Raw genomic sequence first — 13,939 nt, 5'->3', positions numbered from 1 at the left:
AGTTGACCTGAGGCCCTGCTATTCAGGACCCCAGGCCCACTGCTCTCTCTGTAAACTGGACAACCATGTACCTTATGTGCATATCTAATTGGATACGGAGTCACCTTATCAGTCCCTGTACAGTGTACCTTAAATACCCAGGGCATAGGTGCACCCAGGGCCTACCAGGGGCTGCAGCATGTATTATGCCACCCCTGGCTTGCCATCCAAATCTGACACAACTAGCTGATCAATCAGCTGGGGCAAGATGGTGTAATCACCCTTTGCTTTAGATATAGTATCCCTATATCTAACCCTAAAATTGACACATATCCTCCTATCAGTCACTCCTATGGCAGGCCTTATCAATCCTGAAGGCAGAGTGCTTGGAATTATGTGAGATGGTGCTCTAGCATGAGCTGAGCCCGTCTGCAGCTTTCGGAACCAAGTCCTTTAGCTGTTTCCATGATAACGCTATACCATATACTCTTAAGTGCATTATAATCCTCGCGGTTATTGCCAACTTTGGTATAGCATTATCAAAACATGTCGAGTAAGGTGTCATACGAATTGGAATACTACCCCTCGCCAATTCTGGCGACGGGGGTAGCATTCCACCCTTCTAGAGGGACACGACATGTATGTAACTGTGAACCCCGGTTAAAGTTAACTCGAGCCTCAGCATCACAAAATGGATGCTGCCACCACAGACACAAGTCTGACCTCCTGCTGCTGGGAGTCCTTCCAGCGAGGGAGGCTTGGACAAAGGGTTTCCTGCCTTGGGAGGTGCTAGCACCACCCCAGACAGGATTTTGTGTATTAGGTAGGACAGGGCTGAAAGGAATGAGACATGCCTGGGGCACCCAAGGTGTCCCTGTGCATACTCTGGTCTAAACCAGTTCCTGGGGCACTCCAGCCCCAGAGCTGGCGCAAGACTGGACAAAGGATAGGGGGTGTAACCACCCCCCTTCCTGGTCCCACCCAGAGGAGGGACCTAGTCATAGTACAGCCCCCTTTAGCCGGATAAAGGCAGGAGCTGGTCCCATTCCAAATTAGATTATCCTGAACAACCTTACAAGAAGAAACTCTGGACTTCGACGTTCTGCTCCACAGAAGACTGAAGAAATCTCCCTTGTGGGCAAGGAGTGTCCACCCTGCACAAGGAGGCACCATCAGCGTCCAGCAGCTTCCCTTTGTCGTCTTCCTGCAAGGATCCAGACTTCAGAGCCCGACGAGACCCGGATTCCCAGACCTCTCCGACCTCTACCTACATCTGCAGCACAGCTGAGATCCGTGGGTGCGACGAGACACGTGGGACCGGCCATCTTGAAAGAAGCAGTACTTCGCTCCAGCACGACTTCAGAGGTATCCTCGTCCAGGTGCTTTGGGGACTGAGAAGCCCCGACCCCGAGCAGCTCCTGCACCGAAGACCAGCCCTCCAGCATCCACGAGATCTGCGTGGGGCCTTTCTGCCTGTTTGCTGCTCGACGCGTTGTCTGGTCACTTGCCGGCTGGCTAGTGACCTCCTAGACGACGAACTTCGAAATCTTCACTGCTGGTCTGGTTGCTCCAGACTGGCCCTTGCTCCCTTCCAAAAGAGGAGCACCCCGGAACCTCCTGGTCCACTCCAGACGCCGTTTCCACTCACCGCGTGGGTTGCCTTTGCCAAGGCCTGTTGACTCCGAAGCCGACACCGCCGACCGCGAGAGCCTGCGTGGGACAGCTCGTGCCTCCATCCTGGTCGTCGAAGACACCACCTGGTCCACGTGGCTGCAGAGACAAGCGTCCACCCTCACCTGATCGCGACGACGACATCTGGTTCCACTCCTGGTTCCACTCCAGTCACTGGCTAGTGACTTTGAACATTGTCCCCTCTGCTTTCAGGTTCTTCTCTTCACTGATCCACCCTTGGATCACACCGGACATCTTCCTCCTGACCGCCTGCAGCATCTTTTCTTCCAGGCTCCATAGACTTCAATGCCGGAACCCGACACGACTTGGCACCTATGCACCCGCAGCCTGTGGGTGAGGTAACACGAGCATTTCGGTGCTCAAGGGTAGCTTGACTCTCCTAGTGTCCAGTTCCACAGTCGTTTTAGTTCTACCTAGTCAGGATTGTGCGTACTCACCTTTTTCTTGAACTGTACTGTCCATAGACACTGTTACGCATCTCGCGTGTGAGTTCACACTCTGCACACGCGTTCCGTGGGCCTCCTATTACCTACCTAGAGTTAGTATAGCGTGGTCCCAACGCTCCTACAGCCTCTGGACAGCTCCATTCCTATTATCGACTTTCACATTCCACTTACTTAGTATATGGTTTGTCGTGCCCCTAGGGCACCATTGTAATTCGTGCAACTTAAACGTATTTTTCCTAAGAGATTGTCATGTGCTTAGCCCTCTGATCTCATAAAGAGTTCAGAGGTGTATGTTAGTTAATAAATACTTGTTTATTTTCATAACAACCTGTGTGGTGTCCTTTCACTTGGTATTCAAGGGGTTATATGTGGTAAAACGGCTGGCTTCACATGCCAAAAGAGTTTAGCCTAAGACTGCTTTGTCCATGCTACCATTAGGATAGCTGGTCTATAAGGTTGACTTACAACCAATCACCATAAGGGTTGTTTGGACTGATACAAGGTGATCACTAGAACTAGTGAGCATTACATATCAGGCCAACTTCTCACATTGGTGTGCAGCGGTTGGGATTTGAGCTTGCTGTTGTTTTTACCAAATATAACCTTGAGATATCATTTGAAAGATCACATAAGGTACCATAGGTACATATAACAAGCTTAGAAATACTCTGAGTTTTACTGAACCAGCTGTTGTAGTAGAAAGGGAGTAGCACACCCTGACTACAACTCTAAGCAAGGGATCAGTAGGTAAACCCATAGTGTAGGTAAGTGCACCACTTACACCTCACTAGAAAAGCATGTCTATCACAGGAGAGAACACAGTGGCTCCCCTTGGTGATATTGACCCTCCACAGGTCATGTCAAGATATGCAGCCCTTAGCTTCTAGGAGATGAGACAATTGTGTACCTCCAGGAAACTAAAGCAGGGTTCTAACCCTACAATTCCTTTTCTGATAGGTCTCTTAGAGACATTTGATGCCAGAAGGGCTTCTAATCCAGGCCCATCTGACCCTACAGAGGGAACCATACCCCCAGTATAGGAGGACTTTAATCTCCCTGAAACTGAAGAAGTGGAGGAAGATGGAGACTCATCTGAAGGAGAGGTAAACGATTGGTCAGGGAGGAGTCAGCAGACTTACCAGGGCCAACTTAAGCATACATGAGAATGGAACTGGGGGAGCCCCAGGCCCATCCTCAGGCAGGCTTAACCTTGGGAATAGACGAGTTAGGTCTCACTCCAGAGGCTCTAACAGATCTATTCACACCCATGCCTCTCAGGCATCTACTCAGAGAGGGATGACATCCCCTCAGAGAAGAGAGCATGAAGCTAAATGAGGGAAGTCAATCTGAGGATTGAGAGGGATGAACTTGCCCTTGCCAAAGAAAGACTTGCCTTTGCCAGAGAGCAGAAATTGAGTGGGGCAGACCCCACTGGTGGCAGTATTATCCCTAGAGATAAAGACAGGAGTTTTGATACTAGACACCTGAGTAAAATAGTGCCCCCCTTTAAGCAAGGGGATGACATCCACAAATGGATGACTGCTCTGGAGAGGGCCTGCACTGTCCAGTGCATCCCCCAGAGTCAGTGGGCAGCTATACTGTGGCTCTCCTTTGGAGGCAAAGGTAGAGATAAGCTCCTCACTACTAGAGCTGAGGATGCTAACAATTACCAAGTCCTGAAGAATACACTGATTGATGGGTTTGGCTTAACAACTGAGCAGTACAGGTTGCTGTTCAGAGACACCCAGAAAATTCAGTCCCAGGATTGGACTGACTTTGTTGATTGTGCCACTAAGGCTTTCGAAGGCTGGCTACTGGGAAGTAAGGTTACCGATTACACAGGATTGTATAATCTAATTATGAGAGAGCAAGTCTTAAATAATTGTCAGAACCAGTTATTACACCAGCACCTGGTAGACTCTGATCTGACCTCTCCACAAGAATTGGGTAAGAAGGCAGACAAATGGGTCAGAACCAGGATTAGGCCTAAGAACCAAGGTGGTGACCAAAAGAAGGAATCAACCAAGCCTCAAGAGAAGGGTGGGAATAAATCTCCAGATAAAACCACAGGGCCCCAAAAATCCTCAGAAGGGGTGGGTCCCAGAATCCTTCCAATACCCAAAAGAAACCTTATTGCCATATCTGCAAACAGGTAGGCCATTGGAAAACTGACAGCAGTTGCCCAAGGGCCAACAACAATAAGGAGAACATACCCCCAAGTAACACTTCCAAGCCTCCTGTTACTACTAGTAGTAATCCCCCAGGTGGTGGGAGTGCCCCCAAGAATTTGGGTGGATTTACTTTGGGAGTTCCTGGGGACTCTGGTCTAACCAGGTCCCCTGACTTAGATACTCTTGTCTGTGAGACTGGCATGGGGTTTGCCAACTTCACTGCTTGTCCCAAAACTTTGGACAAGTACAGACAGGAGCCCCTCATCAATGGTACAAAAGTTGAGGCCTACAGAGACACAGGGGCTAGCATCACCATGGTGACTGAGAGCCTAGTCCCCTCAAGGCAAATTTTACCTGGAGCCACATACCAGGTGACCAACATTGAGGGAGTGCAGAGAGATCATCCCATGGCAGTTGTCAATCTCAGCTGGGGAGGTGTCACTGGTCCCAAGAGAGTGGCAGTGTCATCAAACTTGCCTGTAGATTGCCTACTGGGGAATGATTTAGAGATCTCAGCCTGGGCTGAGGTAGAGCAAGAAATCCATTTTAAAATGGTAAACCTCCATGGTAAGGTTAGTGGGGCAGTGATGGCCACAGCCCCAGTTCAAGAGGTCCTCCCTGAACAGGTTAGGAGGACTGTGCCAGTCTCAGCCCCATCTCAGACAGATTCCTTCCCTGAAAAGGTTGGCAAGGCTGTGATGGTCACAGCCCATACCCAAACTGAGTCCCTTCCTGAAAAGGTTGGTGGAGTTGTGATGGCCACAGCTCCAACTCAGACAGATGATAGTGTTGTGAAGCCTGAAACTATGGATCACTCCACTCAGACAGAGAGCATTGAGGAGGAAGATAAATCTCCCTCCCATCAGACTTTAGGAAAGGATCAGCCTCCTCAGGGAACTGATCTGACCCCTTGTGAAGAAGCTGCTCCAGAGGTAGTCAGGCCTAGCCTGGCAGAACCCTTGATGTCAGTGGACCCTTCCAAGGTGGGGCCCAGTCTGGAGCAGGTAACCTGCCCCTCTCTACCCTGCCTCGGTCAGCCCAGGGCTGTAGAGGTCAGGGAGGCCAGTGGTGGACCCCAAAGGGCCCCCTGTCCAAAAGAACTCCCCAATCAGCAGATTAAGGGCACTGAAGCTAGCAGTCCTAGCCAAGTGAAAATAAAAACCTCTCCTGAGGGATCCCCCTTAAACTTAGTTAGGGACCTCCCACGGATGGAGACTGTTGGGCACAGCCAAACCTGGGACCTAAAGGCCCCAAACCTGACCTGTCCCTCCAGTAAGCCAAACAGAGGTACTCAGCCTCCAGCTTTAGGTAGCCAGAGGGTGACCCTGAGAGTTCACAGCAACTCAGTCCTAGAAAGAAAGGCACATATGGTGGATAGTGATTGGAGGAAGTTGAGCCCAACCTTAGTGGAGTCTCCCTTCAGTACTCCATCCCAGCACCAGCCTTTTACTTTGCCAAAACACACCACAGGTAGAGTTTCCCTATGGTGGAGACCCTCAGATACCCTTAGGGTGAGGGATTGCTTAGTGGACCATGAGATAGGGGGTAACCATGCCAGTGCATCTACCACCTCATATGGCCACTCAGGCAATATAGGCATACCTGGTCAAGGATCGCCTTATCTTCTTTCGCTTGGGGGGGCGCGGGGGGGGGGGCGGGGGTTATGTAGGAAGGTGGATATCAGTCAGTCATAAGCTTTTATTCGATATGCAAGATATCTTATAAGCGCACATACAATACAGCCATTTACAAATATACAAAAAGCATCACTTTAAGAAGGCAATATTAGATCTCATTTAAAAAAGATAAAAGGACATGAAATGCCCAGAATAATTTAGCTAAAAAAAGAATTAAACCGCTAGTGACAGTCTCTTGCAACGAATAAACCAGAACTGCTTTAAAAATTTGGCTATGCCACACACAATAGGAGGGGATGTGTCCGTCATTAGGATGCGCAAAGCTACTAGGTAGCTACGTGTACCCATGTTTCGGCAAAGAGGTTTAAGCCAAAAGCTCCTGGGCTTTGCATAGTCCGGGCATTCAAACAGGATATGCGCGATGGACTCTATCCTACTCGGACAACAAGCACAGTTTGGGGACGTGTGAGCAGCTGATTTCCAGTTTGATACCACAGCCCCAAGCGGGAGCGAACCTACTCTGAATTTGAAATACAGTGCTCGGTCAAAAGGGAGGGTGATAAGGTCCAAGTAGGGCTCAAATATTACAACATCTTTTACTAATAAAAAGGCAGCAGTGGACTTGCAATCGTCCGGGTTTGTAACTAGTTTTTCCGCAGCCCATTTCCAGTAAAGTCTCTTCACGGCCTCTTTTGGTGGGGCTGAACGTGATGACCAACAGTCCCCCAATCCGATTTTCTCCAGAAGCTTTTTAGTGTCTCTCAGCCATCTTATTTTTGCCCAGCCACCCAAGCTCATTATTTCCGCCAATCCATCAGCATACGATTTTAGCTCTTCACCCCTCCAAATTCGTGTCCATAAGAGGAGAGGGCGAAGCTGGGCTTGGTCTTTGATGTTTTTGCAGCCTGTATCCAACAACACAGGTACAGTTGGGGTGCTCAGAGGGATGGCGATAATGAATTTTAGAAGCTTACTCTCCACTGTAGCCAGGGCGTCCAGACGGCAATGGCCCCACAGTTCTGCCCCATACAAGGCTGAGGTTACTACCTTAGCCTTGTAGATATCAATTACTGGGGTAAGCGATCTCCTGGGTGAAGCCCGGAATTCCCTCAAGAGGGCTCCTCCTACTCTCTTATGGTTAAGGACCATCTTATCGATGTGGGGTGCCCAGGTCATTCTATCCGTTATCCGAATTCCAAGATAGTCGAATTCGAATACTTTCTCCAGGGCAACAGAGTTAAGCATAGGTGGGCGGCCCAGTTTCCTTGGGGGATTTAGGACTAGGTACTTAGTTTTGTCCACGTTAATTACTAGACCCTTTGCAGCACAAAAATCCTGGAAGCGGGTTAGCAGTTTCTGGAGGCCTTGCGGAGTCTTGGAGATCAAGAGCGTGTCATCCGCAAAAAGCAGGGTGGGGATCTGCACTCCTCCGAGACAGGGGGCGTCGGCTGGTTCTAGTTGGAGATGTTCTACCACCCCATTCACATATAATGAGAATAGGGTGGGCGCCAGGACGCATCCCTGCCTCTGGCCCCTGGACACCGGTATTTTCTCAGTGAGCTCTCCGTTTTTACCCCAGCGGACCTGAGCGAAGGTATGGGCGTGGAGGCTAATGAGGAGGGACAGGATGTAAGGGGGCAATCCCAGCTCATGAAGCACCCTCCATAACTCCTCCCGGGGGACTAGGTCAAAGGCAGTCCTTAGGTCTATAAAGGCCAAGTATAGACTGCCCTTGCCTAGCTCCACCACCTTCCATCCCAGAAGTGCCAACCTGAACACCTACTCTATTGTCCCCATTCCTGCCCGAAAACCAGCCTGGAAGTCCGATAGTATTTTATTCTCCTCCACCCAATGAAGAATCCTCCCAAGTATAGCTTTGCCTGCTATCTTTTGGGTGGAGTCTATCAGACTTATTGGGCGGTAGTTCCCCGGGGTTTCTCTACACCCTTTTTTATAAATTGGGACCACTACCGCCCCCTTCCATGATTCTGGCACTGGCCCTCCCATCATGATGTCGTTAAGGAGAGCAGCAATTACCCTTCCCCACTCCACTGGGTATGCCCTCATAAGATCCCCCGGGAGGCCATCTGGACCAGCTGCCTTGCGGGGGGCTACCCACCCTATTACTTTTTCGATCTCTAAGGGGGTAAAGAGATCATAGGTGTGAGGTTCAAATACTAGTGGGGAGTTCATCCTGACATTTAGTTCCCCGTCTGCCGGGAGATATAAAGCCCCAAAGTGTTTGACCCAACTTTGTGGGGGGATGTTACAGGGTCTCATAGCTGCCTCGGGCCTATTCCGTGAGCCTACAAGGTTCCAAAAAGCCCTTGAATCCCTACTTTTGCTAGCTTGGAGCAGGTCTTCCCAGAATTTATCTTCCCACTCCCTCCTAGCAGTTTTAAGGGATCTGTTGTAGGCCTTCCTTGCTTCCTGTATGTCGCTGTGGGATTTGTGCTTTACCGCCTCAACAAGCCTTGTCTTGTGAACCCTACATGTTTGAGTATACCAGCCATCATCTAGTTTTTTACTTCGCTTGTTTCCCAACTTACTAGAGTGGATGGTAAACACATTTGTCAAGGCCTCTACTAAGGAGACAAAAAGTCCACTCGCCCTACCCACCCCTTCTAGGGGGGCCCCCAGGGTTGTCACTGCATGGTTTAAGAGGGATGAAATTTCTCCGACCCTTGCCTCAGAGAGGACCAATTTAGCCCATTTTATTCGTCTTCCACAGAGCGCGACTACAGACTCGTCGGGGGGAGCTACTCCCGGATTATCAAGACCCTTTATTACAGGTCGCCACCACTGATCCATGCTTAAGGAAAGTGGGTTGTGGTCGCTTTCATTCATGTGTGGAATTAATTAATGAACCTGCAAACTCTAGATATTGCCAGTGAATTTCCTCCATTCTGTTTTATTGTGAGTGTAGGAAGGTGGATATCTGACTATGGTTGCCCCCAACGTTGTGTCTGGTGTTTTGCTGGTTTTTCGACTTAGTTGACCTGAGGCCCTGCTATTCAGGACACCAGGCCCACTGCTCTCTCTGTAAAATGGACAACCATGTACCTTAGGTGCATATCTAATTGGATACTGGGTCACCTTATCAGTCCCTGTACAGTGTACCTTAGGTACCCAGGGCATAGGTGCACCCAGGGCCTACCAGGGGCTGCAGCATGTATTATGCCACCCCTGGCTGGCCATCCAAATCTGACACAACTGGCTGATCAATCAGCTGGGGCAAGGTGGTGTAATCACCCTTTGCTTTAGATATAGTATCCCTATATCTAACCCTAAAATGGACACATATCCTCCTATCAGTCACTCCTATGGCAGGCCTTATCAATCCTGAAGGCAGAGAGCTTGGAATTATGTGAGATGGTGCTCTAGCATGAGCTGAGCCCGTCTACAGCTTTCGGAACCAAGTCCTTTAGCTGTTTTCATGATAACGCTATAGCATATGCTCTTAAATGCATTATAATCCTCGCGGTTATTGCCAACTTTGGTATGGCATTATCAAAACATGTCGAGTAAGGTGTCATACGAATTGGAATACCACCCCCTCGCCAATTCTGGCGACGGGGGTAGCATTCCACCCTTCTAGAGGGACACCACATGTATGTAACTGTGAACCCCGGTTAAAGTTAACTAGAGCCTCAGCATCACAAAATGGATGCTGCCACCACAGACACAAGTCTGACCTCCTGCTGCTGGGAGTCCTTCCAGCGAGGGAGGCTTGGACAAAGGGTTTCCTGCCTTGGGAGGTGCTAGCACCACCCCAGACAGGATTTTGTGTATTAGGTAGGACAGGGCTGAAAGGAATGAGACATGCCTGGGGCACCCAAGGTGTCCCTGTGCATACTCCGGTCTAAACCGGTTCCTGGGGCACTCCAGCCCCAGAGCTGGCGCAAGACCGGACAAAGGATAGGGAGTATAACCACCCCCCTTCCTGGTCCCACCCAGAGGAGGGACCCAGTCGTAGTAGTCGTAGTACAGCCCCCTTTAGCCAGGATAAAGGCAGGAGCTGGTCCCATTCCAAATTAGATTATCCTGAACAAATTTACAAGACGAAACTCTGGACTTCGACGTTCTGCTCCACAGAAGACTGAAGAAATCTCCCTTGTGGGCAAGTAGTGTCCACCCTGCACAAGCAGGCACCATCAGCGTCCAGCGGCTTCCCTTTGTCGTCTTCCTGCAAGGATCCAGACTTCAGAGCCCGACGAGACCCGGATTCCCAGACCTCTCCGACCTCTACCTACATCTGCAGCACAGCTGAGATCCGTGGGTGCGACGAGACACGTGGGACCGGCCATCTTGAAAGAAACAGCACTTCGCTCCAGCACGACTTCAGAGGTATCCTAGTCCAGGTGCTTTGGGGACTGAGAAGCCCTGACCCCGAGCAGCTCCTGCACCGAAGACCAGCCCTCCAGCATCCATGAGATCTGCGTGGGGCCCTTCTGCCTGTTTGCTGCTCGACGCGTTGTCTGGTCACTTGCCGGCTGGCTAGTGACCTCCTAGACGACGAACTCCAAAGTCTTCACTGCTGGTCTGGTTGCTCCAGACTGGCCCTTGCTCCCTTCCAAAAGAGGAGCACCCCGGACCCTCCTGGTCCACTCCAGACGCCGTTTCCACTCACCGCGTGGGTTGCCTTTGCCAAGGCCTGTTGACTCCGAAGCCGACACCGCCGACAGCGAGAGCCTGCGTGGGACAGCTCGTGCCTCCATCCTGGTCGTCGAAGACACCACCTGGTCCACGTGGCTGCAGAGACAAGCGTCCACCCTCACCTGATCGTGACGACAACATCTAGTTCCACTCCAGTGACTGGCTAGTGACTTTGAACATTGTCACCTCTGCTTTCATGTTCTTCTCTTCACTGATCCACCCTTGGATCACACCGGACATCTTCCTCCTGACCGCCTGCAGCATCTTTTCTTCCAGGCTCCATAGACTTCAACGCCGGAACCCGACACGACTTGGCATCTATGCACCCGCAGTCTGTGGGTGAGGTAACACGAGCATTTCAGTGCTCAAAGGTAGCTTGACTCTCCTAGTGTCCAGTTCCACAGTCGTTTTAGTTCTATCTAGTCAGGATTGTCCGTACTCACCTTTTTCTTGAACTGTACTGTCCATAGACACTGTTACGCATCTTGCGTGTGAGTTCACACTCTGCACACGCGTTCCGTGGGCCTCCTATTACCTACCTAGAGTTAGTATAGCGTGGTCCCAATGATCCTACAGCCTCTGGACAGCTCCATTCCTATTATCGACTTTCACATTCCACTTACTTAGTATATGGTTTGTCGTGCCCCTAGGGCACCATTGTAATTCGTGCAACTTAAACGTATTTTTCCTAAGAGATTGTCATGTGCTTAGCCCTCTGATCTCATAAAGAGTTCAGAGGTGTATGTTAGTTAATAAATACTTGTTTATTTTCATAACAACCTGTGTGGTGTCCTTTCACTTGGTATTCAAGGGGTTATATGTGGTAAAATGGCTGGCTTCACATGCCAAAAGAGTTTAGCCTAAGACTGCTTTGTCCATGCTACCATTAGGATAGCTGGTCTATAAGGTTGACTTACAACCAATCACCATAAGGGTTGTTTGGACTGATACAAGGTGATCACTAGAACTAGTGAGCATCATATATCAGGCCAACTTCTCACAGTGAGCATAGGGCAAGGGCTGATAAATCCTTCTTCACTTTGACTCCTTGAAGGGACTTCTGAACCATGAATTATCCCTCGACTTGTGCCCGCTGCCGTGTGGTCAGTGGTCACAAGGTGAAATGTCAAGAAAAGGCACATGGAGAAAATTGGACTTCTACCCACACAGGTTGGGAGCAAGGCTACACACACTGAAATTGTGCTGATACAACTGTTTAACACATGTCTGATTCAAATACAGCAATGGAAAAATCATGCTTGCATGCTCAACTGTTAACCACTTCGGTGCTCAGGACAGCCCCAGGCCGTCCGACGTCACGGTGGTTGTGTGCGTAGAACGACAGGGGTCCGTCCAAACCCCGCCCGCTCATTAATTCTCCTGCATTCGCGCAGCGCCGAAGGGGTCAAGCAGGTCTCCCTGCTGCATAAGTGCTGTGTGTTTTCATATTTTTAAGTAAATCCTGGATGCTTCATCTTAGTTGCTTTACATTTCACAATTTCAAGTCGTATTAAAAAAGAGTTAGTACACCATGCGATAGTGTCGTTAGAGACACTGAAAGTGGTGCATTGTTCGGGATGTAGATTTATGTGTTACAACTTATACAGCTAATTGTTGTAGATAATGGTTTTTGGCTCTGCCAAATTCCAGCATATCCTGTAAAGATGCTTTCAAAAGGCGGATGTTAGACTTCCTACAGATCACAAGGGAAGAAGACTACATAAAAAAAGGGGGAGCAACAAGAACGTCTGTTATAGACCCTGGAGATCTTGAAGCTTGTCTAAAAAGGCATTCTGTCAGTTATGGAAAGCAGAAACATATATAAATAATACTCACATGTAATAGAATGCCAACAGAAAATGGAGAAGATATACTTTAACCGAAAACAAAAATATCAGCAACATTTAAATTGTAATCTGTTTAAAAACCTACCGCTGGATACCAAATTCAAACAAATACAGATTCAACCTTTTATGAAACACAAACCAAAAGACTGAATATTGATTCTGGTCAAGGAATAAACATGAACATGTTTAGTACAGGTTCACAAGAGAAGGTTTTTAAGATTTTTTGCATAAGAATTGTTATTATTACGTAGCCAACGTTCTATATCAGTGTGTGATTGATAACCAACATACTGAGAAGGGGGCTTTGTCATGACAATGAAATCATAGCCTGCTTTTTTCCACTGACGATAACACGTTTTCAATGTAAAACTGTTAAAGCGAGGGATAGGGCAAGGGTTCCACTAAGGAACAGATTATGGTTACGATTTTTGTACATGTTAGATTTAGGTAAATGGTTAATGTGAAGGTTAGGGAAATAGCAGCAATATTGTATGTACTAGGTTCTGGAAAAAGAATGGTTAGAGAGAAAAAGATGTACTGGAAGAGCAAGGGGGAAAGGGGTTAGTTTATGGCAGTAAAACACCTTTTTGGGGGTTGTCCTGGTAGGAGGTACTTTGACAGACAATGATTCAGTGCAAAATGTCTTTGCCGAGGGAGGGGGTTGAGAGTATGAATTCACAATCTTGCAGTTGGTAGTCATACATTTTTCACCAATACATAAATCTGTTTAGAATATTTTTGGATATTGCGAGTAAGAGAGCATGCAAACTGTTTTCAATAATGCATGTCTTAGCTTTAGTTTGGGGCGACAACAATCTGGTATTTTGCATCTATAAACTTCATTACCTTTGTAAAGAGCAAGACATTTATACAATAAAGTGAAACATATACCATAAACACATGTTATAATGCAATCATATAGGAATATAATTTCTTACTCTTTCTTCTATGATTGGAAGAGAAAGATCGATGAAAGGCTCCTGCACAGTTGAGATCTTTGTTGAAAATAAAAAAGGAGAATATATTTTAGATCATATTCATCATTCAAGATCGCTAAGATAACATACGATGCATTGTGTATTTATAGATCATTCTATCCAGACTATTACTAGTAAGACCATTTCCTGTTCCCTCAGATTTGCAGAAAAACTGGAAAGCATGGAGTATTTAAAGGAGGAAATGTATTTAATCAGTGATAATACTGTGACATATATCAAATAGGCACTGTCAGCTCTGTATACAAAGCGGTTTAGAATGGATCATGCATCTTACTATTGAATTTTTAAAATTGATTTGGCATCGAAATACCTCACTGCTTCCAAATTTGATAGCTGGTCTTGCCATGTTAGTTGGTGTGAGGGTGTGACAATAAAGTGCTGTCAATTAGTTAATACAATCTTTAGTATGTGCACAGGAGCTTTTAGGTCCTGGCTACAACCTGCTTTAGCTGTCTGTTTGCCAGACCTATGGTTTCCCAGACATTACATATACTTCGAGCGTAGTTTTAGTAA

At 48.1% G+C, this 13,939-nt stretch overlaps 1 protein-coding gene across 1 annotated transcript in view; it reads right to left on the bottom strand.

Annotated features, from left to right (window-relative positions):
- USP45 (ubiquitin specific peptidase 45) overlaps positions 1 to 13,939 on the bottom strand; it is a 2,087,971-nt gene that overhangs the window by 454,014 nt on the left and 1,620,018 nt on the right. The window contains exon 12 of the mRNA XM_086926622.1: positions 13,367 to 13,423. Within this exon, the coding sequence (XP_086782748.1) occupies positions 13,367 to 13,423 (57 nt within the window). The remainder of the gene's footprint in view (positions 1 to 13,366; positions 13,424 to 13,939) is intronic.

Source organism: Lissotriton vulgaris, chromosome 6, assembly GCF_964263255.1.
Source record: "Lissotriton vulgaris chromosome 6, aLisVul1.2, whole genome shotgun sequence".
Lineage (NCBI taxonomy): Eukaryota > Metazoa > Chordata > Amphibia > Caudata > Salamandridae > Lissotriton > Lissotriton vulgaris.
This window is presented reverse-complemented; position numbering and strand designations above follow the sequence as displayed.